This window comes from Clupea harengus, chromosome 19, assembly GCF_900700415.2.
Source record: "Clupea harengus chromosome 19, Ch_v2.0.2, whole genome shotgun sequence".
Classification (NCBI taxonomy): domain Eukaryota; kingdom Metazoa; phylum Chordata; class Actinopteri; order Clupeiformes; family Clupeidae; genus Clupea; species Clupea harengus.
The window spans coordinates 8,992,130-9,019,712 of record NC_045170.1 but is presented as its reverse complement, the minus strand read 5'-3'; the positions used below and the strand labels follow the sequence as shown (position 1 = coordinate 9,019,712).

General features: G+C 45.0%; 1 protein-coding gene across 4 annotated transcripts; it reads right to left on the bottom strand.

The window, feature by feature from the left end:
• Positions 1 to 119: 119 nt before the first annotated feature.
• On the bottom strand, positions 120 to 26,855 carry slc66a2 (solute carrier family 66 member 2). Of its 4 annotated transcripts, none has more exons than XM_031585685.2 (6): positions 26,138 to 26,855; positions 25,714 to 26,030; positions 25,376 to 25,509; positions 23,464 to 23,514; positions 13,054 to 13,270; positions 120 to 3,960 (listed from the first exon to the last, which is right to left on the bottom strand). In XM_031585685.2, the coding sequence occupies exons 2-6, from the start codon at positions 25,914 to 25,916 to the stop codon at positions 3,753 to 3,755; spliced, it is 813 nt and encodes a 270-aa protein (XP_031441545.1). In that variant the 5' UTR covers positions 25,917 to 26,030; positions 26,138 to 26,855; the 3' UTR covers positions 120 to 3,752. The 4 variants fall into 4 exon arrangements, with proteins under 4 accessions (XP_031441545.1, XP_031441547.1, XP_031441548.1 ...); XM_031585687.2 differs by having other exon boundaries at positions 25,714 to 26,027; XM_031585688.2 differs by lacking the exon at positions 23,464 to 23,514.
• Positions 26,856 to 27,583: the final 728 nt, after the last annotated feature.

Sequence of the window (27,583 nt, the reverse complement as noted above, 5' to 3'; positions counted from 1 at the left end):
AGGATCCTAAACATGACCTAATTGATATCTCCAAGCACCTGTCGTTCCATCATGTCTCTCCAAACCATCAGCCCTTCGTCTGTTTGAAAGAAACTCACACACACACACACACAATCTTATACAGAATGGCTCTATTTTTTTAATGAGCAGATTCCATGTCGCATTTCATAAATAGGCATAGAAGTCCTATATGGCAGATATTCACAGACCATTCTCTGGCAAAAGGAATGTACGTTTGGAAAGATTAAACAACAAAACCACAAACCACCAAAGCCCTCAAATAAAATGAAATAAAAACAGGAAGTGATTTGAGTAACCCATGTTTGATGTTGTGGTTTGTGAATGGCTCATGGCATACCTTCAATACATTTATCTTTTAACATGTACATTTAAAGCAATAATCAGTAAAGCAAACCCCTTTTATTTATCTGTCCATTTCTGAGATTCATACCAGCATGTAAACTTTAAGGTATGTCACTGAGTACACGAGATGAATAAAAATGACGAAGCCTCAGTTGCCACCCATAGAAAACAGCATTGATCATGACTTATTACTTACCATACAAGCCATTTATCAATTAGATCATGTGGATGATTTGTTGACAAACCTATTTTTCTGCAATTTCAGGACAAAGAAAACAAAAGAAAACCAATGATGTCATTTGAATTCTGCTGACATCTTCCCTTCTCACATAACCAACATAACAATAAAAAAAAATACGACAAACAAAAACACAGGGTGCACCCACCAGGACATTTGGCAGCTCATTCGCCTGATTGATCTCCATCCTCCCCTGCCGTTACCACGGGAACATAAATGGCAAGAAACAAGCAGAAAACGTTTCACCTGCCCTGCAAGTGGGTTAACAGACATCCCACATGCCATACGTCTACAGCGAAGTGAACAGTGACCCTTTAAAAGCAGTCATCCCTCCATTCAGAGATTAAAGGGGAGCAGGGGCATTTACTGACCATTCAACCCAAGCTTCTGGTTAGCCTCTGACAGCTCCGATTGGCACCGTCCCTTTAAATCTGATTGATGAGGGTGAAACGATCAACCCAACTGGCCAATCAACAAAGGCTGAAGGCGGACCATTCAAGGGACTTTTTTTTATTTGGCTCATTGCTGAGTTGAAGTAGTTTTCTTGTAACTTTCATGAATAGGTTCAACTTAAAGAAAATGTTAAGGACCTGCAGAATGACACTACACATCCTGTCATATATATATATCCATTTATTTATCCGTACCCTGGGAAGTTAACTCACCAAGCTTAAGACCACAAGGTTCTGTGTTGACTCCCATGGAAATGTGTGGTATTGAACCAAACAAGGTTATGAAACTATGGCAACAGTAATGTGTCAAAACAACCACAAAACAAAAAGGAAGTTCCCCGTCACAATAGGAATACTTGTACACCTCATATACTGCTCTTAGCATGAACTTGACATATAAAATAAAAACAACAACAAAAATAACAAGGATAAAAAATAAAAACGTATAAAATCTATGTATATATACACACACAAACACCGGTATTAATATAAATTAAAAAAAAATATATAAACACACCGGTATTCAACAATATACTTGGCCACCTTCAACTGCACTCGCATTACTTGGGTACTTAACCTTCATAACAGATGCAAATGATGAAATGAACCATCCCCAATGCATTACAATGAACAGCAGGGGACTCTTCCACCACCATTTTGGGTCATTTTGGGCCGCGTGTCCTGAACAGTTCAGGTGGCTTGAGTTTAAAAATGAATAAGAGGCAACAACTCTTATACTGGCAACCACTGACAGCCACTCCTCACTGAACAGAACCATACAAAACTAAAATGATGGCAACAGAGCGGACACTGAGAGCTAGGATAACAGAGAGCGGAGACATGGTGAGGGTAAAGACACATGGGAAGACAAGTGAGCCCGCGTCAGACCAACAAGGGTGGCTAACACACTCAAAACCAAAGGAGTCCCTGAAAGTGCCCCACACATGCGCACGCACACACACACAAACACGCACGCACGCACGCACGCACACGCACGCACACAGACACACACACTTTTCAACTGATGTCATGCCTTTATACATTACCCCAAGAAATATCACAGACACCTTGATAAAAGCTCTATTGAAGACTTGTGGACTCCTTAAAGAGCCCACTAGAGTCAGTGTTCGTATGTGTGAGTGAGTGTGTGTGTGTGTTTGTGTGCGGAGACTCAGCAGCAGCTTCATCTTTTTATCACCATGGCAATCACAAGCCGCTCAGGAGTTGTGTGCTAGGTGTCGTGCAGCCTTGGTCGGCTAGAGGAAACTACACCTAATGGTTACGCAGGTGCAGGCCACAGATATACACCCTTCCTTTGTGCTTCCCTTTGTGCACAACATTTTCAATTCTCAGTCCACAACCAAACACACTGTACGAAACAAACATGGACATACATACACATGTACGTCTACGAACACACACACACACACACACACACACACACACACACACACACACACACACACACACACTGAGCCTCAGCAATAGATCATGGTCTTGTCCTCCTTGCCACATTTGGGCCGAAGGACCAATCATGGACCCGACAGAGTCCTGATTACCCGTTTAGCACACAGAAGAGTCCAGTTCCTCTAGATAACCCATCCTCTGCTTCTCCTTCTGCCTCTGGAGTAGATGGGGTGCCTGGCAACCAACCATGGCAACGCTTGAGTAGTCTGGACCACCTTGTCCTCCAAGTATAAAAACAAAGCTAGCCTAAAAAGCGCCATTACAACAATCTCCATACATTCATTGAGCCTTGGTTGAGCTAGTGTGGAACATTACCTCAGAGAAAGAGAAAACCAGCCCTTTTTTTGTGTAAAGGAATGACTGTAAGGCAACAGTGTCCATGCAACAACAATCATCAGCTCTGGGCCTCGTGTCCGCAGAGAAGAACTTCCCAGAATGCAACACTCTAGTGTCCCTGTGTGCAGCGCATTTGTACCAGACACAGATTGTATGCATGCACAGGTATATGAGAATATAGATAGAGATAGAGAGAGAGAGAGAGAGAGAGGAAGAGAAAGTATACATATGTCGTACATACATGGATGCGAACATGTTTAAGTGGCCAACTGCCTTACACCACACAAACATTTCCAGAGCTGCGCCAATACGATTGCGTTCCTTCACAAACACTAAGAACATATTAAAAAAGGACAAATGCAACAAAGAGTTCAAGAGGTCATCTTTGTGTGGCAGTCTTCCTGACCTGTTTCAGAATATATACTGTATATATATGTGTGTGTGTGTGTGTGTGTGTGTGTGTGTGTGCCCATGCCTGCTGTGCACACTGGGGTCTATAATGCGTGTAGAGATTATATAAGAGACAGAAAATGTCTCAATGCGCCTCAGTATTGCTGGCATGTAAGCATGTGTGTATGTATGTGAGTGTGAGTGTTTGTGAGAGAGAACAAATTTCAGTGTATCTTGATGTGAGTGGTTTGTGTGCGTGTGTCGTCTCTGAGCAATGGAATGCAAGCAAAGCTTGTGATTTGAGTGTGTGTTTGTGTGTGTGTGTGTGTGTGTGTGTGTGTGTGTGTGTGTGTGTGTGTGAGAAATGCCATCTCAGAGCGCCTTGGTGCTGGAGGTGTGAGTTTGTGTGTGAGAGAAATGTTGTCGCAGAGTGCCTTGGCACGGGTAGTGTGTGTGTGTGTGTGTGTGTGTGTGTGTGTGTGTGTGAGAGAGAGAGAGGTCCCGTCTCAGAGCGCCTTGGCGCTGGTGGTGTGTGTGGTGTGGGACACAGGCTTCTGGGGGTAGCGGCTGTAGTAGTAGACCTGGAAGAGGATGGCCACGTCCACACACACCTGGAGCAGGCCGCAGGTCCAGAACTGCACCGGGGCCTCCGTCAACAGGAAGTAGCCCGTCTTAAAGGTGTCCCCGCTTGTCCACATCAGCACCATCTTAATGCTGCAGAGAGACAGACAAACACAGGGACGTCAGGGAGACAGGCACCATCTTAATGCTGCAGAGAGACAGACAAACACAAGGACGTCAGGGAGACAGGCACCATCTTAATGCTGCAGAGAGACAGACAAACACAGGGACGTCAGGGAGACAGGCACCATCTTAATGCTGCAGAGAGACAGACAAACACAGGGACGTCAGGGAGACAGGCACAGCTGTCCCCAATGTCACCCAAGTCCTTCTGGACAGGATGAAGATGTCCTTGTTAGTAGCCACTATGACATGTGTATGCAATATGTAGAAATGTAAACATAAAATATTGCAAAACATTGAGAAAGGACAGATATGGTCAAAAGTGTCATTCTAATATTTACAAACTTCTTACAAACTTTACAAGCCTCAGTACACATATTCTTCTAAATATTACTTTGTTACTACCGTATTGCACCTTATTTTTTTACAATGGTCATCGCCCGTCCTGAAACATAACTTTCCTACGGTGACAGGCCTATTTTGCAGGACTTGATGTGGCTAACTTGTCCACCGTGGAGTTAAATTTGGAGTCTAACGAGACACATTGGGGACAAAGTGACAGCATTTCTCCTCCTGCAGAGGAAAACAAAGCGGGGAGACGGCGAAGAGTGGAGCGGCGCTTGATGCCGGCGCAGAGGCCAGGGAAGTACCTGCGCTTTGTCTGGCACAGCATGTGGAGGTGGAGGTGGCACTCAAACAGGCCTCTAAAAGGTGCTAATGAGGAGCGCAATGTCAAGAGTCCTGACAGCAAAGAGAGAAGGAGGGAGGGAGGGAGAGAGAGAGAAGGGGAGTGAGAGAGAGAACAGGAGCGGGGGAGAGATAGAAGGGGAGGGAGGGAGAGAGAGAGAAAGACAGAAGGGGAGGGAGGGAGAGAGAGATATAGAAGGGAGAGAAGGGGAGAAGGGAGAGAAGGGGAGGGAGAGAGAGAGGGAGAGAGAGATAGAGAAGGGAGAGAAGGGGAGAAGGGAGAGAAGGGGAGGGAGAGAGAGGGAGAGAGAGATAGAGAAGGGAGAGAAGGGGAGAAGGGAGAGAAGGGGAGGGAGAGAGAGAGGGAGATAGAGATAGAGAAGGGAGAGAAGGGGAGAAGGGAGAGAAGGGGAGGGAGAGAGAGACAGCCAGAGAGGGAGACTGGATCAGAAACTCATCAAGTTGGAGTTTCCTGATACCTATTCAGCACCCCTCACTGCCCACAAAAAAAAACCTCTGGCTGTCAGCTCCAGCTCCAACCAGCTCTTCAGGAGAGTCTGCCAAGTGGATGAGCATGGCGCTAGCTGGCTAATCAGTTAGCTATTGTGGATGCAAGGCCTTTTTGTCAGGTAAAAGTGGGGGGAAGTCACAGAGGTAAGTCTGGGGCTGTTCAGTACAAATAGCATTGTTTGCTTAGATTAGATTGCTTTAAAAGTTATCTGGTCCAGTCAGCTACAGAGACCACATCATAAAAGTGTGGGTGTGCTTGAGTGAGTAGAGAGAGAGAGAGAGAGAGAGAGAGAGAGAGAGAGAGAGAAAGAGAGAAAAAGAGAAAAAAGAAAGAGAGAGAGCGAGAGAGAGAGAGAGAGAGAGAAAGTGAGAGTGAGAGAGTGAGAAAGAGAGAAAAATGTAGAGTTCATACAAGAGACCAAGAGAACAAACTCTGAGCTGACAGCACCCTCCTCTCTGTGCTACAGTAACTCAGCAACTCATGGGGTTTTTCCAGTGGCACTTTTGGCTGTTTGAAGGGGAAAACGGCACCAGAGCTGAGTGAGTTTGGTGGCTCTCTGTGCCACCGGCTGCTTCACACACTGCTGCGCTGCTGCCCTGAGGCAAATGTCAGTGAAAATTGGTCTCTAAAATCTGGAGATTTGGGAGTCTGTATTTTTTTTAGCCCCCGAAACTGGCACCTTTCTAGTCGCATTCGACTGTGCACATGATGTCATTTTGAACACATTTCTGCTCTGTTCGGAAATGTGATTATAGAGCAGACCGGTGTTTTTATTCTCTATGACGTTGTTTAAATGGCAGTTAAATTATTCACAGCTGCCATTTGCCTATTGACATCCAGGGGACCTTTTTCCAATTTTTTTCTGTCAACAAATGAGCCCAGTTAACAATATATAGAGTCCAGGCAGTGGCACCTCAATAAATATTTCATGGAGGTAATCATTGGAGGAATATTCTCAACAGACTTTTCTATGGAAGAATGTAAGCGTGTGTAGAGGGGAACATGATGTCTGATGTGTACCAGCGCAGGGTTTTAAATTAAACATGGGGGCAGGAACAGTGGGAATCCCTAAGGAAGTCTGACAAAGAGCACACAAAATCACAACCACCACTGTCACAACCATAGGTTGATTTTCAACCAGCTTTGTTTTTTTGCCTTTAAATGAAGCATTCGTTTGATGAGGGAATGGAGCGGTCTACAGCACTGACAGGAAGCTAGATAACGGGGGACGCTGTGCACTCCAGAGCGCAAGGAGGGTTTGCTGGACACGGCTGTTTCTATGGTGACAATTACACAGCGTAGACGACAACAACAACAAAAATTCTCTCGCCCGTCATGGCACCGCGGTCAGCGCTTTGAGGCATGCTGGCATTTACCAGACACGCTGACGGTTGCTCTGGAGACCGCTGCACCATGACAACCGAGCCAATTGCAGGGAGCCAAGGACAAGTGTTAAATCAAATACCTCTCACTACTGGCATCATTGATGGGCCACTAAACACATCTCATCCTACTAAAGACAAAGCTAGTGGGCTACCTGAAGTACAAATGACACAAGAGTGAGTCTCTCCAGTACATGACTGACCTGTAGTCTAGGGGGGCCAGGAGAGGGCAGATGCTGATGCTGATGCTGATGCTGCAGAGCGCTGCTTTACAGGTCTAAATGTCAAGGTGTAAGAGTGGCCCTTGACATTCTTTATCTCTCTATTCCTCTCTCTCTGGCTCACACAGCTACGCACGCACACACAGTTACACACACACACAAACACACAGCTTCACACACAGACACACACACCTACACACACAGTTACACACACACACACACACAAACACACAGCTTCACACACAGACACACCTACACATTCAGCTACACACACACACAGCTACACACACACACCTGAGTGGAGGTGGAGGTGCCCACTACATCAGACACACAGAGTATAACGACAGCGGAACCCCCTGAGCTCACGTTTCAACATTCAGTTTGGAGACTGGGGAACGGAGCTATACATGGCAAACTAAATAAAGAGAACCAACAGGGTGCTTTGCCAATCCTCACCTCGTCTCTCACACACACACACACACACACACACACACACACACACACACACACACACACACACACACACACACACACACACACACACACACACACACACACACACACACACACACACACACACACACACACACACACACCCCCCTTCCCCCAGAACTGAATCAATGTTTTTTTCTCACTGTGTATGGAATAATGAGCAGGTGAGTGGCTGAGGACATAAGCGGCTCTTTGATTGGCTGCTCGGGTCTGTTTTGATTACGCAGGCAGCTCAGGGGTCACGGCCAGACACTGCTGGATCAGATCATGCTCCCGCGCTTATTCCTCCCATCACTCTAACCTACAAACACACTCACACTAGTCTCTCACACACACACACCTCACCTACAAACACACTCACACTAGTCTCTCACTCACACACACACACACACCTCACCTACAAACACACTCACACTACACTACACTCTCACCCACACACACACACACACACACGTTACACACTCTCACACATGTGGATGACACTCGCAAATTATTACAAACAGACACACATGTCCTCTCACTCACAGACCCTCACACACACACACACCCCTAGAAAATCTGTAGCGCTACCATCAACAAACGACAAACGAAGCAGACAAACGAAGCCAATCTAATAGAGCCTGCTCATCACTCCTCTGCGCTCTCAAAGACATGTTTTTGTCTGGAAGTAAACATTTCACTGCAGCCTCACAAGGTTGTCAATTGCCAGTCGGCTGAATCTGTGAAGGCAATTCCACCCATCTGACACCTAGCGTGTTAGCGCACCTGAGGAAGCCTGTCTACGGCGCCCGAGCATGAAGCTTCACCCTCTGCCAGGCTGTCTGGCGCTCACGCCAACAGTGGATAGATGACACATAGCTATTTGAACGGAAACCAACAGCATTGTTTTATTACACATACACATCTCTTCCTGCAGATGCAGATGCTGACCAGATGTATAGGACATAAATTAAGCAGCGTGACAGAGCATGTGTGCTTACGGCCATCAACTACGACCGCAGCCTAAATAAGGCCTGGGGCTGTTGGTAGTGGCTGCCCGCAGTGCAACCCAAACTCACACACTGAGCCTTTTAAGGACTGCAGCAGGGGCGACTGTGATGCGGTGATTGTGATTCACAGGTGGCCCAGAAAAAGATCCCTTTGATCTGATGGCAACAGTAACCACGGCAAACACTCCGCTCCAAATTCAGCGCCACTCCCGCCTCCGGCGGACGACTGGAGCCACGACCTCGGCAGGATGGAAAATGATTTGTCTTTTAACGAATGAGATGCTATCTGGAGAGCGTCCTAACAAACGTAAGTCTTCTTACCTTAAACGCCTCTCTGAGGTACAGTAAGTGGCTCATTAGGGGTGGAAAGAGCGTCCCTAAATCTGTTGATACAGATCGAACTTCTGAGGCATCCCAAGTCATGTTTGCCTAACAGTTAAACTGCAGTGATGATGTCTGCAGCAGAATGAAAGTGTGTGTGTGTGTGTGTGTGTGTGTCTGTGTGCGAGTGAGTGAGAGAATATGTGTGTCTGTTTGTAATAATTTGCGAGTGTCATCCACACACACACACACACACACACACACACACACACACACACACACACACACACACACACACACACACACACAGTCACACACACACAGGCTCTAAGACTGCCGGGGGTAAGACGTGGTAAGCTCATCTCATGCCCTTTTCCCACGCAGTGCCTCCTGGACCCACTGAGAGCAGAGGAAGACAGCTGAAGATGAACCCCCACATTTGCATCTCCCTGCTAGGGGTAATTCCTTATTCCTCATCTCCCTGCTAGGGGCTATTCCTTATTGGCTTGGCAGGTGCTCATACAGAGCCAGAGGGGTCTTCTTAATGAGCCAATTACAAATCAGTAGTGGAAACAGAAATACAAGATACAAGAATGTAAATATGGGAAAAAAGATAATTCAATTCCAACATTTAAGTCACTTTAACACCCACCCAAATATACACACCACTGCATTCCCAACACAGACACACACACACACTGCATTCCCAACACAGACACACACACACACGCATTCCCAACACAGACACACACACACACGCATTCCCAACACAGACACACACACACACGCATTCCCTCTCCCTGCCTTCCACTCTGAGAATAAAAAGTGTTTTGGCATTATAGGTAAAATCACTCTCCCAAAGATTTGGTTCAAAACTACACAACAGAAAGTAATACACAGTAAGAAAAACGCACGCACACACACACACACACACACACACACGCACACGCGCACACACACACACACACACACGCTGAAAGAAACCAAGCATTCCTCCTGCACATCAGAGCAAACCCACGCTGGCACCCATGCTGCCAGTGCTCCTTATCTCTTACAGCTGGCATCACCCCAGTAGCCCCTGCTCCTGTGCCATCCACTCAGCTGGCAGCACACACACACAAACACACACACACAAACACAAATACACACAGTCTCAAGTCCCTATACAGTGAAATGAGACGCCCTACACAAACCCACCTACACACAGAAGTATGAAAACACACATACATACACACAGCACAGACCCATACACTCAGTTAGGAGGCCACACATGACAGCCTCAAGGTGTGTGTGTGTGTGTGTGTGTGTGTGTGTGTGTGTGTGTGTGTGTGTGTGTGTGTGTGTGTGTGTGTGCAGACTGTTTGTAGGGGTGTGTGTATGTACGTGTGTGTATCTCCAGACTGTTTGTAGGGGTGTGTGAGTGTGTGTGTGAGAAACACACTTAACTCACTGTGACGGAGATCTCCTCCACATGTACGCACAACAACAAACACACACAGAACCAACCACACACACTGACACACAACCACTCAAACACACACACACACACACACACACACACACTCACAATCATACCTCGCACCATCCCACACACCCACCAACTAATCCACTCGAACGGGCACATGACATCCTCAGCGCCTCTGATCCACATCCATGACCACTCCCCTTCTGTTCTCCACCGCCTGCCGATTCTTATCGGGCAAACACACTAAATCAAGAGGTGCTTCAAAGCGGATTCATCCTGACAAGCATCCATGCTGAGGGTCGAGCTCCCGCCCCAGTCTAGCACCTCTCCCTGTGAGGGGGGGGGGGGGGCGCCATGCTTTGGAGCAATTACACAGAGCTGTCACTGGGCCGCGTAGTCGTGGCAACAGCCCCATGGAAACGGGCAGAGCAGGAAGCCCCGACAGCCAAACACGGGGGAGGGATCTCATCACTACTACAACAAAAGCTTATTTACATATTCTCCCACTGCGGCTCGAACCCGACACTTGAGGCAAACTTCCTCAGAGAGGAGAGAGGTGGAGATGGGAGACGGTTAGCGAGGGGAGAGGAGGAGAGAGAGAGAGAAAGGAGAGGAAAGGAGAGGAGAAGAGAGAAAGAGAGGAGAGGAGAAGAGGAGAGAGAGAGACTAAGCATGAAAGAGAGGAGACACAGAGAGTCAGAGAGCGAGAGAAAGCAAGAGAGGCAAAGAGAGCAAAGAACAGGGGGGAAAAAAGAGGAGAAAAATAGAAAAAAAAACATGGTGTACCATTTCATTGCAGTAAATTAATTGAGCTGCCACTAGCAGCCGTCATGCTGGTGAATATTAGAACACATTACAGCCTTTTCTTCTGCTGTAATTAGGACCGGTTTAAACTGTCAGCCAAAAGCAGCGGTCACACTGAAATTTAACGGAAAAACAAATTCACTTGATAACTGTTTATTAAAATGACCACAACACAAAGAGTAATTTGTTGTTACTTGACAGTCAGAAATGGGGTTTTATAACTTTTAAGTTTTATGACTATTTTCACAATCACTGCACTGCACTTTCAGTAACAGGACTTAAAGGGTAATATTAATTTGTACTTTATCCAAGGACTTAAAGGTTAATATTAATTTGTACTTTATCCAACCGAGGCTCTATTGAGAGCCTAAAAAAATCAGTGTGCGTGCGTGCGTGCGTGTGCGTGCGACAGCATAACATTTTTGAAAGGAGAGCTGAGAAAGCTCTTTGCAATGTAACACATTTACGGTAACCTATTTCCTAGACATTTTCTGTGACATTTACCTCTAGTCAAACAGCTGGTGCGAAGTCAGGTAAAAGAAACTTTTTTTTAAAATAGCGATCTAATTTACTCGGTACTACATTTTAAAAGGAAATGTGAACAAAAAGTTCTTATTAATTCTTTTCCTATCAAGGAAGCAATATTTCCTTCCTACTTTGTGCACAGATGCTAAATCTCAAGAAGCTTATGGAAATGAAGCTAAATGCGAAGGCCACTGGGTTCCTCCCAACATGGCTCTCCTTGGCCCTGACTGCAGTTGAAATTGTCTTTTTTACATAGAAAGGTTCCTAACTGAGTGTTGTAAGTGGCAGCCATTATTACATTATTTTAGCACAGCGGTTATCTTTTCGTAAGGGCTCATCAATTCCCTTTCACACCTTTTTTGAAAAGTCGTTAGGAAAAGTCATAGGACAGATTCGACCGCAGTCCCCGTTTGATCATGCAGAAATTACTTTTGGGTAATGGTGGTGACCTCCTGTAGTATCTGCAGCGCACTGACTCCCCTTTGGCTTTCAGCACATTAAACTGCCTCCATTAGCCATACAGACATTACAGCATAACTAAAGCAATGGTCATATTTATTATCTTCATTACCATACTAATCTACATAATATCCTTTGTACCCACAACATTAGCGCATTTCCTCACTATATGATGCAGTTATAACTACCCTAGGTCTTTAGTATGCTTATTCCACACTGACAACATGCACTGTAGGTCATAGCCATTCATTATCGTAACGGTGTTAATTATCGGACGGCGTGTGTTATCGGCAAACGTTCGCGTTGTCATGTCAATCCATTATTAAACTGAAGTTATAGATTGTTAATCCATTATTAAACTTAGCATTTTGATTGTTTAACAGAATGGTCGATGTTTGACACTGTCCGATAACTGACATAGCTATGCTAGTGTTATTTCAATGAGTGAAAAAAGACATTAATGATTTCCATCTCTCTAGTCTTTAGTCACAATTAAGAGTAAAACGGCACAAACCCACTACCGCCCAAGCTGCTGAGGAGGTCAAGGACAGGCGGTGTGTGTGTGTGGTCTAGTGAGCGTGTCGATACACTCGTCTTTACGCTGATGGATCGCTCAGACACACTCCGGAGCACTCCGCAAGCCACTCGGTCTCCGCGCACGGCGCCATCGACTGCTAAACGCAGAACACAAATCTTTCAAAGGCGCGTCGGGAGGGAGGGACGGAGCACGCGAGGTAAGTCCCCGGGATCTTTTCAGACACAGGAACATCTGCTCTGATCTTCAGATGGAAGCATGGATAATTACAGCAGGGCGGGGGGGGGGGGGGGGGTGTTGGAGTGGAGGGGGGGCACTTGGCCCTTTTTGAGTCTTCATTAAAGCACAGGAGAAGGAGGGGAAGAGCTGAGGGGCGTGGGAGTTCAGCTGAAAGCTCAAAAAGCCTACGGGACAGGAGCAAGGGAGCACACTCCACTACACAACACACAGCATCAGCAGAAGTGTGTGTGTGTGTGTGTGTGTGTGTGTGTGTGTGTGTGTGTGTGTCCTACCTAGCCCTGTATGAGGTGATAGCTCAGATACCGGATCTCAGGGGTTCCGTGTGAGCAAGTTTAAGTTGTTCTGTATGTATGGGTTCTGTTCTGTTCTGTTCTGTTCTGTTCCTTGTATTGGTGTATGCCTAGACTGAACCAAGACGCATGCATGACCCACCTCATGCCTTCTGTGGATTTGTTCTGGTAGTTGCAGTAGAGTTGCGGCGTGCCCAGCATGGCCTCCGTGAACACCGCCAGGAAGCCCAGGCTCTCCACGAACAGGTCCGAGTCCAGCAGCAGGTACGTGACGTAGGCCGCCATGGCTGTGAAGGCCAGCACGCACTGCAGGTAGTCCACGAAGCGACTCCACGACCAGAAGTAGCCCCACTCAAAGTCTGAGACAAGAGGGAGTAGGTGAGAGAGTTAGCCATGCTAATGTATTTATGCTATACAAGAGGGAGTAGGTGAGAGAGTTAGCCATGCTAATGTATTTATGTTGTACACATCCACACATAACACACACAACCGTATGGCTCAGTGTTATGGATGAGCGTGTGTAGGGGATGCATGGATGTACATGAGGATGAAGAGAAAAATGATTGGCTTTCCAGTTTCTACGAAAGACTACGGTACCCCAACAGGTGTTTGACATGATTTAGTTCAACTCAGCAATAACAATTAACTCTTTACAGACACCACAACATAAAAACTCCAGAGAAGTAGATCATTTCACCCGGATACCTTGGTCCTTGCTGTGACAAACAACCACATACTCATGCCATGGCATGTGGCATCACTATGACGACCAGCTATACTGAGGGGGAACTGCAGTGGAAAACAAAGTACCTGGTGCCAAAAGCGGGTAGAGTTGAGCAACTACTATGTAGTGGAAATAAAGCTTATAGGAGTAATTGAGTACAAGTCCAGAATACTTAATCTGATAGCACTCTGATTACCAGCTTGGCCAGGCGAGACAGCTGCAGGCGAGACAGGTGCAGGTGAGAAACGTGGGAAATGACGATGGGAGAGACCCTGACCTGTACTGTGAATGAGCCATCAACAGGTTATAAAGGGCAGAGCTAGAAGGGGATAAGCCACTTAAATCAGAGTTGAGGGTTGACATCTGAAAGAGTAATCCACTCTGCCAATTAGACCATCCAGGAACCACAAAGGTTCTGGTGCATTTAATTAAAATGGCACATCGACTTAGTCCTTGTATTCAACCTTGGGTGTACTCAAAAGTTCAAATGAAAGATTGTTTTTTTCGAAGGCGTTCCACCCCTTAATTCCGTCCGGTGGTCAGGAAGTGTGCCCTATTCACCTGCATCTAACGCGGGACTTCATCGGGTCAGCAGTTCCCAACACACAGAGGAAGGGAGAGCGCTGGGTTGAACAGAACCAGAATAATCTACTGAGCCAATTAGCTGTGCTCTTGTGAGCAGAGGGGTTCGCCACAGGCCCCTGCCGTAAGCCCCGGGCCCCCTCTCTCCACCAGAGTCAGGACTAAGTCTCCCAACAGCCGACAGCACGGACACACAGACACTATACACTGGCACACAACACCAAAACCAGCACATCCCGAAATGAGGTTCATATTTGTATACATGAACTACAAAAACAACAATAACTATTTATTTTCTACTGTTTCGAGACTTATGTGGCCTCATCTACGAAAAACGTGTTCTCATACCTACAATTTTGATGCTACAATTCAGCATTTACAAAACGCCAAATTATCATGTGACCGTTCCCCTCTCTGCATACACTGCAGCTGATGTAGCCTATGTAGGCTTATCAAAAGATTGTGATTTTGGTGAAACATGTGTGCTGATGTCCTATTCCAACCCTAACCTTAAGTGATTTCTCTCCACGTTGGTCAGGTTGCACAGATCACAGCGGAAATTCACTATGGACCTACTGTGCAACACATTTGAAGCCATTTGGATTGCCATGGTTTTTGCACTCCCTATAGCTTTTTAGCCTCATTAGTTGCCTGTCAAACTCTAAACAAAGTATTATGAGACAAGCTTTTCTTGATCTTAACTTGCGACCCATGAAGCTTTCGCATACAACGAGATAAATCTGTGATGCGTGTTAAAACACATTGTAAAAGAAATGCCAGTTGCAGAGAGGGGAAATAACTGCTGACTCAGCACTTGTTTGGAAAAAGAGAGAGTGTGAGAGAGCTCAGAACCGCTCTGGCAGAAAATACATTTTACATTGCCTGTGAGGGATCATTTAACTGACTTTGTTTCCGTTCTGTCTTTCATAGGAAAAAAAAAAAAAACAACGGAACAGAAGCCATCATATATTGAAGGATTCTGGGACTGGATGAAAAGTGAAAACAACAGCACAGCGGGGGAGACCCCCACATAACAATACAATCAATCCCCATCCAATCCCATGTTTAATTAAGGGCCTGTCCTATCCCATCACTGAATCTGCCACCCGCCGAGATCCCTGCCTCCTGATCTCAGAGCAGCACTGGGAGCCAAAACAAGACAAGCATGGACTGGAGAGGAAGCGACAAGCAGTATAGAGGAATGGCTGGTTGAAGTTGACTTTTTTTTTATTGTTGTTTTTTATTGTTGTTACTTTCGATTAGTCTGGCATGTTTTATTATCCACAAAGCCATTACCGCTCCTGCGCTCATACTTGAAAGAGCATGTTCATCTTTATAACAGGATGCAGGAACGAAAGACAGAGAGAGGGAGATAAAGAGAGGGGAGAGAGAGATTATGTAACAAACAACAAACAAGAGGGTTGGGAGGGGGGGGGTGCCAAACTTCCTCAATTCAAAATCACATTAGTGAAGAGGGGAAAGTACACTGGGGAAAATTCAATCTTAGCGCTAAGAGGAAAAAGAACTGACACGGCTCTTCTCAAATGAGATTTCAATGCCATCCCAGGCCGCCCTGCGTCTCTCTCCCTGCACCCACTTCAATTAGCTTACACAGGATCATATTTATTTCCCCTCCACGGCGGAAAAAGCGGATATAGCGTTTATTTTTCATTACAAGAATGTTATTTGCATTATGGCAGTTAAAGGGCTCACCCCCATAGAAAGGGGCTTGTGGCTTATGTTGGCGAACAGGAAAGCTGATATGAGGTTTGCAGGAAGAGAAAAGACTACGGGATTTATGACATTTCTCTTACTCCATTTGCTCCCTTTCCTAACTTGAAAACTGTCAAATGTAACATGATTCAAATAAAAAAAATGAATAAATAAAAATACATTTTAAAAAGCCCACCCCCTCCCCATTCTGCTCTCTCGCTTTGAATGAATGGAATGTTGGCATTGTGCGATTCAATGGTTAAAGCAACGATTTTAGAGTACTAATCGCCTCAATCCTCTCTGGTTAAAGTATATCAAACGTGGATTACTAGCGGTGAAGAGTCTGAGTGAGGTTGTTCCAGGATGTCTTCACTCATGGAATGTCTCTTGTCCAATCAGAAATTAATAATTCGACTGGATCTAACTGTGGTATAATTTGTCATTTCACAGAGATAATCACACCTCGGACTCAATCATCCCCTGAAGTGTAGTCATATGGTCGCTTAGTGACATTTCATAAAAGTGCAAAATTAAAATACTGATAGTAAAAGCTACTGGTATTTTGCCTGACATTTCAGACTCTGTTCAAATATGGCTTTTTTTGCTGAGGTTAGCCAAACTAAAATCTGTGTGTGTGTGTGTGCGTGTGTGTCTGCACACACACCTGTGTTAACACACACATGCATTTGGAAAAAGCACCGCGACAGTTATCACATCAAAAGGTAACAACTGACCAGGAATTATTTTGGAAAAAGCAGATCATAGTCACAGCTTCACTACCGTGACAAAACACTGTCAGATCAAACAGAAAAAGACAAATGGGTGGAGGTATATTAAACCAAAACAACTGAACCAGTTCCTGTGTTCTGTGTGCCGAGGTGGCAGAGAGACAGGGATTTAGCCTAATTTGGCATGTTATGGTCACTGCACTCAATGCTCTAGCATCCAAAGCCAGGACCAATATCACTAAAGCCGCATCTATTACCAACAGAAAAGATGTCCCTCATCGTTGCCGCCTCCCTCCAGCATGTACACGTGTACTGACAAACACCCACACGAACACAGAGAGAGAGAGAGAGAGAGAGAGAGAGAGAGAGAGAGAGAGAGGGTAAAGCCACTGAACTGGGGCCTGTTAAACTCATCCTGGGATTTGGGTGCCAGGACTGCGAGTGTAACCATGAGTGATATGGCATGTCATTAACTGGGCTGTGTCTGGACCTCACTGATAACAGCCGGAGCCTAAGGGGGTACAGCACCAACCACCGGTGCCCACACCGGATACACTTATTTTGGCATTTGGGCAAACCCATATACCCCTAGGAGAGTCCACCACAGGCATTGACCAGGCTGGCTGTGAGCTCACAGCTTGCTTCTCAGGTCACCGAACACTGGGCTCCATACAATAGAAGACACTGATGACCAACTGTACTTCTCGTTTGATGTGAAGCAAAATGAGAAGAATCGCTTCTGACTTGGCATAGATATAAAAACCTGAAAACTCTATACTACAAAAAAAAAAACTGGCTACTGAAGATCACAGGATTCTCAAATGTCTACTGATTACTGGAGGCAGTACTTCCACTACACTCCAGGGAATGTAGTCTAAATACTACATTCATAGTGATATATAATTATATACATTATATTATATATAAATATATAATTATCCACTGTAAAATGAGTCACCTGGAACATCGCCTACATCTCCATTCAAATGAGATATTAATGTCAGGGTTGTGGATGTTTACGATCATCTCTCGCCAAAACCCAGAGTACCTGACATCTGCCCTAGATCACACCTGCTGTCCATCAGAACACGCTGTACATTTTCGTTTCGTCGTTAAGGTAACACTACGAGCCGAGGCTCTGGCTACTATGCAGTCCTCCAGGATGGGAGTGCCTTTGTTTGTCTCAGTGAAGAGCACCAGGGTATGAATAACACACAGCAGTTATTCAGTCTTTCCACTCTAATACCAGCAGTGGCTTTAGAGCATGTGTGTGTGTGTGTGTGTGTGTGTGTGTGTGTGTGTGTGTGTGTGTGGTGAGGTGAAATGAAGTGGGGCGATGTTTGTGGTCTTTGTGTTACTAACAATGTGGAACCCTCAGCACCTCTGTGGCATTGCTCTCTTTCTCTCTCCCTCTCCCTCTTTCTGTGTTTCCCTTTGGCTCTCTGCCTCTCTCTCTTTCTCTGTCTCTCCCTCTCTCTCGGTTTCTGTCTCTCCGTGTCTCTCTCTTTGTTAACCCCTGCAGTGTTCAATCCCTGCCAGCGGGTGGCGAGTGGGCACAGACCTGGCACTGCTTTCAAACGGGTCCTCCCCGCTGTGCACTCCTCCCTCCACGCAAGCAGAGTGTGAACACTGTGAGGTGCCCGGTCCAAGCCTCTCCTGAACAGTCAGGTGCCCCCCCACCCCCCGGATCACGCCAACGCCTCATTTAGACTGGGCTGCTACATCTGCACTTAATCTCATTCTACTGGAGTGTGTGCCAGCACATACACACACACACACACACACACACACACACACACAGAATTATGTTGGTATTAAGAAGAAATGCTGTATTCTCTTGTAGTCTCTTCTCTAATAGGTTCTTTACATCCATTCATTTTTAAGGTTTACTGGAAAAAAGCAAAATATTATTTATATTAAAAGGTTTATTCCAGTGACTTCTTCCCTTACTATTCTGTGACACTCAAGGCTTACAAGCAAATTTCTTTCTTGAGGTAGTCAACTTATAGCACACACATATAGCACTTTGAGTGTGACTGTAACTTGGAATCATCCCTTTTCTCTCTCCAATCAGAGCACAGCACATAATCAGGGCACATGTACGAGATTAACGTGATTAAAAGGTCATTATAACCCCTAATTCCATAATAATTCTTTCTAGCCTATTTTAAATCTCATGTTGTGGTTGTGGCAGTCAGAATTGAACGGCCCGATATAACTATTAATAATGCTTTCTGTAAATATTAGATTTTTTAATACATTTTGATTTAAACCTTTCTAATGATGCAAGTATTTGCCACTAATTGACTTTTTTTTTTTCCAATTATGTATACCATCTAGTTTTTAAAGCTTTTTTTAATGATGCTGTACCACTCGGGAAATTCATTAAATATTTTAACATGCATACAACTAGTGCATATCTAAATCCTAAGTATTTATCAATGTGTTTAAGAAGTAACAACATACATTTAAAATATGCATAAAGTATACATTATGTATTATTACACCATTATAACACTTGTTGTGGCACTGATGAAAAATAACTGGTGTGATTTATGGTGAAAATGCACCCAACTAGTATGTCCAGTCCAGTCAGGCCAGTCATGTTTGACCAGAGACACAACAAATGTAACAATGTTAAATTATTTGAACAAATTTAATGAGTCTTACAATAAATGTTTACGATGATGGATGTCATGAATCCTCATGAGTTTAAAATGAAAGAAATGATTTCTATGAAAGACTGAAGTTTCAAAATGGTCATTTCTGAAACACAGCATGAGGGTTAAACAAGGACACAGAATTAAACACCAGTGTCTATCCTGAATGAAACCTATACCTTTACGGTTTGGCATGCCACCTTCAAGACAAACATCCATACTTAACCACTGACTACATCTAAACACAATACCCTTTTCTACCTACTCCAACTTTACATTTAGTCATTTAGCAGACGCTTTCATCCAAAGCGACGTACAAAGGAGAGAACAATCAAGCTACGAGCAATAGAGACCTAGCGTAACAATAAATACTACTTAGTGCAGGAATGTAGGTGCGAGTGAAGTACTTCCTGCCTGCTCACTGTATTCTCTGCCATCCAGGCCACCTAACTGGTGTTTCAAACACCAACACGGGTCGGTGCACTGGTCCATTAACCATTCTAGGGACCACCTCTAGCAAAAACCATGCATCTTCAATGTACAGCATGGTACAGTGGACACGGGCTACTTGTGCCACAGACAATTTGAGACCAGCTCAGCCATTGTAATGCCCAATAAAGGCGGTTGAGGTATGGCTGGGTGAAGCTTAATTCTCCATCAGCTCTGCGGAGCATTTACCACGCCTCAGTGGAGAGCCAGAATCCCGCGCCGGCAAGGTTGGAGCTATAACTGCACACAATGAAGTCTCTTATCGGAGTGCCACCTGACAAGCCTCTCACCCGTCCCGTCATAAAGAGGGTGGAAACGAGAGGGCGAGCGAGCAAGGGGGAGAACGGCGCGGTCATCTTCACAGTTCAATGGCGGTTTGGTTGGCAGGGATTAGTCTGTTATTGTACGGCGGGCTGATAGGTGTTATCTCCTTAAAGATTTCATTGGATCCAGCTAAGCAGTTGCCTGGCTTTCCAAATCAGAAGATTAAGATGTTATCGGACGGGGAAACTCAATTCATATCTCACAGGGGGAGGAGATAAAACACACACACACACACACACACACACACACACACACACACACACACACACACACACACACACACACACACACACACACACACACACACACACACACACACACACACACACACACACACACACACACACACACACACACACACACACACACACACTGTGTGAAAAAATAAACACACAGTGTAACGCCGCACCAGATGGCAGACGAGACAAAAGTCAATTGAAATGCTCCCAAAACACCAAACCAAGGCAGAGGCACATTAGTTTCAATAAACACATTACATTTCTGTCTTCTCCTTCCATCTCTCTCTCCCTCTTCCTCCCTCCCTTTCTCTCTGTCGCTCTCTCGCTCTACACGGCAATCAAACGGTAATTGTGACTAGCACAGTAGACCCGCAGAGATAATGTGGCACAGGCTCCCGGCTATGGGACTGGGAAGGCTGTGTGGTTTGTGTGCGGTAGTGTGTGTGTGTGTGTGGTAGTGTCTGTCGGCAGGGAGGCTGAACAGGTGCTGAGATTTTTGGGACACACCAGCCTACTGGGGCCACCCATTTCTGCCCAGTCTGGAGCTGCAGCACACACAGCCCGCACGCCCGCACGCACGCACGCACGCACGCACACGCACGCACGCACACACGCACACACGCACACACGCACACACGCACACACGCACACACACACACACACACACACACACACACACACACACAAACACACACACACACACACACACACACACACACACACACACACACACACACACACACACACAAACACACACACACACACACACACACACACACACACAACACAAGACCCAACACGTAGGAGAGTGGCGTAGGAGAGTGTGTGTACGCCTGTGTGTATACACATACTTGCGTAGGAGTGTGTGTGTACAGACGTGAGTGTTTCTATCTTAGCGTATGTGGGAACGGGCTAACGGAATGCTAAAGGCACATAAGCAGATGCTAGACAGACAACACAGACTAGCTGATCAGCACATCAATGGACCCAAGAATGGATTACAGCTAAAGACACTTATTCTTCTCCCGAGGCATCTCTTTCTCTGTCAATACAATCTCAATACACACAAACACACACACAAACACACACACATAAAGTTGCAATTAGGGAGACATGACTTTCTGTCAAACCTAATGAGGTAATGCAGGAAGAGGGGAAATCGATTGAAAGGCCGACCCAGCAGGCAACGAACAACCACTGGGGACAAGTGTATGTATGTGTGTGTGTGTGTGTGTGTGTGTGTGTGTGTGTGTGTGTGTGTGTGTGTGTGAAAAAGAAAGAGACGTTCAACTCATTATTAGTGCATGCACTTCCCAAACATCACTTGTGGACATCTGCTGAGCCTGCAATCTCAAAATCACCACAAGGGGGCTCTACATGGCGGGAGACAAGTCAACAAATGGATTAGTCAGGAGAAGCCTGGGCTGGAGAGAAAGCAAGAGAGAGTGGACAAACGGGGTTTTGACAGACACACATAATTTAGCCTCTCTCTCTGTGCTATTTCAACGTCGGGGGGGTATTATTCTCAGTATGAGTTTCCTGTCCATCTCGTGATCATGTGATTCCTGAACTGCTCCTTGCTGCTGTAATCTTAAGAACAGGCAGTCATGCAATGGGACAAAAAGACCATTGAGAACGATGCTGAAAAAAGGAAACGCACACACACACACACACACACACACACACACACACACACACACACACACAATTCAGGAAGGAAATTATACAAAATCTTCACAATGATGCCGTGTTGTCAAAACCTAGATTTGCAGTGCCATCTAGTGTCCCTTTTCAGTCCAAATCTACAACTGGTATCTCTCGACTCATTTCACTTACATTCTCAGGTGAAGCCATTTACATTGCAATACCAGAATTGTAATTCTCTGAGAAATGAAACAATAGCTTTGTTGGGATCTTAGATCTGACCTTGGATCTGTACCTTTGACCCCTCAGTGGACCAGGAAAGAAGCATTGCATCTTTACAAGCCAACAATAGAGATGTGTGCTGACTTTCCACAAAGCCGTACTTCACCACCACTAACAACTGAATCATTCCTCAATACATAGCACAAATCTCTAAAAAAAATGGTAAATGCAGGAGGAAGAACCAGGCCATAGGGTGACTTGTTAATCCTTTATACAGCGAACATCACAACTACAAGCAAAGACCTAAATACCACGGAGCAGGCTGCAGATCAGATGACCGGACCAGAAATTTCAATGAGACAAAAAAACAAGCAGACAGCCAGGAGCAACCACTGTTCCTAAACACCAGGGGAGAGTCCCCAGAGGAGGGGTCAGACAGAGGTCAGACAGAGCGCCTTTCAAGTGTGCGGGCATTGGGATCGCCCCTGCCAGCAGGACATGACCCGAGTTAAGAGTGGCATGCAAGGCGTGTCAGCCAGCATGCACGCAGTAAAAGTGTTTTTCTGTATCCCAGTTAGCTTGCTTACATCACATCCAAAGCAAAGCTTCAAAATGTTGTTTTTGACACTCAGAGAGCATGTTTCACTGCTTGCAATACGTTACCCTTGTTAACAGTTATCAGTGCAGAAGATGCAGTCATATGTGAACTGTTCACATGTCAAACGTGTGTGTTTCTACTAAGTTTCTACCAAGAACAAATCTTGTAGAGCAGTCAGATTAAATATCTTGTAATCATTCATGTTCATGCACGCATGCCTGTGCTCTCTCTCACACACACACACACACACACACACACCATTATTCTTGCCAGCATGCATTTATGTGAGCAACAGCCATTTCAAGCTACGACTTGGAATCAGCTACAGCTACCATGCACTTCATCAAGGACACACCGTCATACGCAGCATGCACAACAGCGAAGATTAATAAGTGAGATGAATCAGGCTTGGAGATTCACACATCAGGCGTCCGACTGAGTGGGACATGCAGTGAAGATGGCTCCACCAGTGCCAAGCTGGCGAGTGGTGATCAGTTGTGAGTTAGTGGGGGACGGCCATCACTGGACCAATGCGTGGGTTAGTGACAAAGCAGAACTGGGGACAAGGTGACACAGTGAGGGTAGGGGAATGACCTGGCGCCGTTTGGTGAAGCATAAACGGTACATACCCAGAAAGAGCTTCTTGGGGAGTTTGACCTCCTCGTCCTTATTGTCTGACGCTACAGGCACAGAACAAAAATGAGAAAGAAAAACAAGAGAGAGGAAAGAGGAGAGGTTGGTCTTTGCGCTGATCTGACACCAAGTTGGACCCAGCAGAAAAGGGGTGTGTGTGTGTGTGTGTGTGGGAGTGAGAAAGAGAGACCGAGAGAGAGCTTTAAAGTGAGTGTGTCATTTTTGACAAACCAGAACTGCAACATGATTGCACCCATAAATCATGACAATCGAGACATGAGGATACAAGTTTTTCCATTGTACAATACACATTTTACAGGACTACACTTTAAAAAAGGGCTTTTATGATTCCCCCTAACCTTTATAGGGTTCGTTAACCTTAAAAAAGCCCTAAGGGTCATTTACCCCTTCCCCAGAGGAGCTGATTGAAAGCAAAGATCAGTCATACTAGAGGGCTTTTTTGCTTGTCCTTACACTATCATACTAGCCTAACTACAATTTGACACTTTAATCAGACAAATTTGACATGGATTATAATACTTAGGAAGTGTCTATTTTAGACTACACCACTGATAACCTACTCAGAATGCTGTCGGTCAGACAGATAAAGGCATGTGACATAACACAGACCCTCTTGCACAACTCAGATCCTCTACATCCTTAATCTCCCCACAGATCAGCCAGAGAGGGGGAAAATCAAAATCAAATCCCTGCTGATTACCCTAGCCAAACCCACACCACTCATTCAGTTTCCATCTGCATCCTGGGGTGATGGAGACTTCACTCCCATCTATACACCATGCAGCAATTAAATAAGGGTATTCTTTGTTGTGGCTACGTATAAAAATGGTCACGTGCTGCCAGACATGATGACAGATTTGAAGTGTGATCTAACGGGCACAGAACAGAGGCCCCCGATGGGTCTACAGTGCAGCTCTTCAGACACCTGTGAAATCAATTGAAGTTTAAAAGGTTATCTCTCCCTCTCTCCACATACATAGACACACACACATCTCCACATGGCCCAGGGGATGGACCTGGGGACGTTCTGCTGTTGCAGTAGACCTCGGCAGTGTCATACTTTCTGTCTGCATGCTGATAGGATTCTGGAGCCAGTTTAGTGATCATAGCCACTTGCCTTAGTAAATTCAATTTGCAATACTTAGTGCCCAGTTTCCTGTATATCTGAGTTCCATTAGACAGCAGGAAGCCGCGTTAGACTATTGTAGCTTCATAACACTGAGAACTTGGTTCATAGTCACTTGGTGTGTTGTTTCACTAGCTCGCATTGGACCTTTTGTAGGTTGTTATGCAAGGATCCAGTGATATAGGCTAATCACTCTGAATTTGACTCTTACAATTAGATAATTACCACATAATACACCTAAGCATTTAACCAAATACTCAACTCAGCTCTATTTGTTGTTTTATATCCACCTACTGACGGCAGGCAAAAAAGTGGTGCTTAGCAAACCGTCAAGTAACAGATATTATTAGTTATAAGTTATATTTCAGGCCTTATTTCAAAGTTTGTGACTTTCACCTGAGACTACGGACTTACATCTGCTGCTGATCTAGAACCTTCTACCATAATTCTTGTCCAGACCCACAAGCTACCCAGGTCGATACGTATCAAGGGTAGTGAGAACATAACAAATACAGTGAACATTTGTGGCATGGCAACAGCAGGTCAGGAGGAAGTTACTCAAATACTACTGTGTACACGAAATATCTCTATTGTACAAGCATACATTCACACACACACACACACACACACACACACGCACACACACACACACACACACACACACACACACACACACACAAAATGTGCCTGACAGTATTTCCTCACACTCCTTAGACAGACTGTAAAGCAATAAAGAGGTGCTTTATGGTGGGGGGACTGACCTGTGAAAGAGCGGCGTTTTGTGTTCAGCTCGGCTGTCACACGGACATCGGTGCACAGGTTCAGCATCACCAGCATGGTGACAATCATGATGATGCTCTGCCACAACAGGGGGGTCTCAAAGTACCGCCCAAACCTGGCGGGACAGAGACGCACACAATATTTTCCTTGAAGTGGATGAGCTGGTTTTAGATCATTTGAGCCATTTGAAGCTCTCTCACTCTGGAGATCATTTGATATGCATTTTGTAAAATAGAAGTACCAAAAACAAATCTGGGTTGAGTCCAGATTAGATCATTTTCATTCTACTATACTGAATTTCTCAACGCAAAAAGTTTACCTGAACAGTATTCTTAAAATATTGGCCACGAGGAGAACTAGGCATACGTAGGAGGAGAACCCCTCAGCGTTCTGGGTCCGCTTGATCTCCCTGTACTGGGGAACGTATGGTACCACACCGCCAAATATGATAGCAGTGGCAGCTGTCCAGGTGACAAGATGATTGACAATGTACATGATCTGCTGAAAGACTTCATCTTCCATTTTAGAACAGTCTCAGTAGGTTCTCGATCACGGTAGCTCGGTACCTTCCCTTGCGAAACGACTTATATCCCAACGTTCCTCACTTAGATACACCTTTAAAAGTAACGTTTGCTGCTGGAATAAAAGAAAACAAAGTTTTGTTTCGTTAGACTGAATTCCTAGTGATGACACCAAATCAGAAGTTAAACTGAAAAGTACAGCATGCAGCTGGACCCACAAACCTGGTTATGCGGAAATGGCAGAGTTTCTCTAGTGAGTAGCTCTACACTGACATGGAAGGTCACAATCCCAGAGACAAGAGATGTACTTTAGTTTGAGCTAACTTTGGTGTAAACATAGAACTGTATGATGTAACCCGTATTTCAAATGGGCAAAATGCTATCATAATCCAGACATAACTCCGCGGTTTAATCGATGAACCAGTGTTGCACTGTGGTTAACAGGGTAAGCGAGTCAGTGTCAACCTCATCTAGGGAATGAGGGCTAACGTTAATGAATGTAGCTTGCTAGCTAGCCTAACGTTGCAATTATGTTATTTCTCCACACACCTACCCAACTGTTGGTAGACTTGAGTTAGTAAGGTAAGAAGGAGCGTTACTGTTACTGAACATCGACGAGATTTGCAGTAAACAAAAGTATTTCCCTCTTGTAGGTCACTTCCATGGATCTAACGTTACAGCAACTCGTCGACACAAGCAATTCAAGTGATCATTTGTTTACCAGCGTTTGTCTTTATCGCTCATCCGTTATTATATTTATATTTGCGGAAATTATATTTATATTTGTCGATTTTCGAATCGTAACTAATCACCGGTCTTTTCAAAATCGATTTGAAATCACTGCACTCTGAAATAAGCACAAAGGTCCCACTGAAGTGATGAAGCCGCTGAGACTTCTCATTTCAACAGCTGGCACAGCAGTGCTTCCTCATTGACGCCCGACACGTCATAACCATTGACGATCCCATGGTCCTAATACGAGTTCTGTTAAGGTACGAAATGAGTTTTCGGCATCTACGGAAGAGTCTACAGGAAAGTCACTGAAAATGTAACACTAGTGACAAACTGACATTGTGGAACACATAGGCAGACAACACGCACTCTGCTATTTAAATAATAATGTTATTAATATTGAAAAAATATCCGTTAATGTTCAAACTGCATTAATGGTCTCCATTTATTGTCTGCAATGCACCTGTTCCAGATATAGGAAAAAGTCGACTGCTACGTAAGCCTACCTCTGAAAAACGTCTGTTTGTTTATGCTTTCTCTCCACAGAAAGAGATAGCAATCAAGACTCTTTTCATTAGTGGTACATCAGTGGTGGAATGACCTACCTAGTGCTATCCGATCAAGTGACAGCCATGGTACATTCAAAGTGTATCACAAAGCCTTTAAAGACTCACCTCTTTAGAACTCATATGTCATTCTAATGTATTTTTTACAAGCACTAACATTTTTATAATAGCCTATTTATAGATAATAATAATTATTATTATTGTTGTTGTTCATTTTCACAACGATTTGGTATTCAATATTGTTATAAGCATTTTGCTGTATTGTGCATAATGCTTTGGTTGTTGTTCATATTGTGTCAGGGGACATCGTCTCAAAGACGTTATCCTAGTGTGAATTACAGACTTTCAGGTTTATTGGACAATTTCCTAG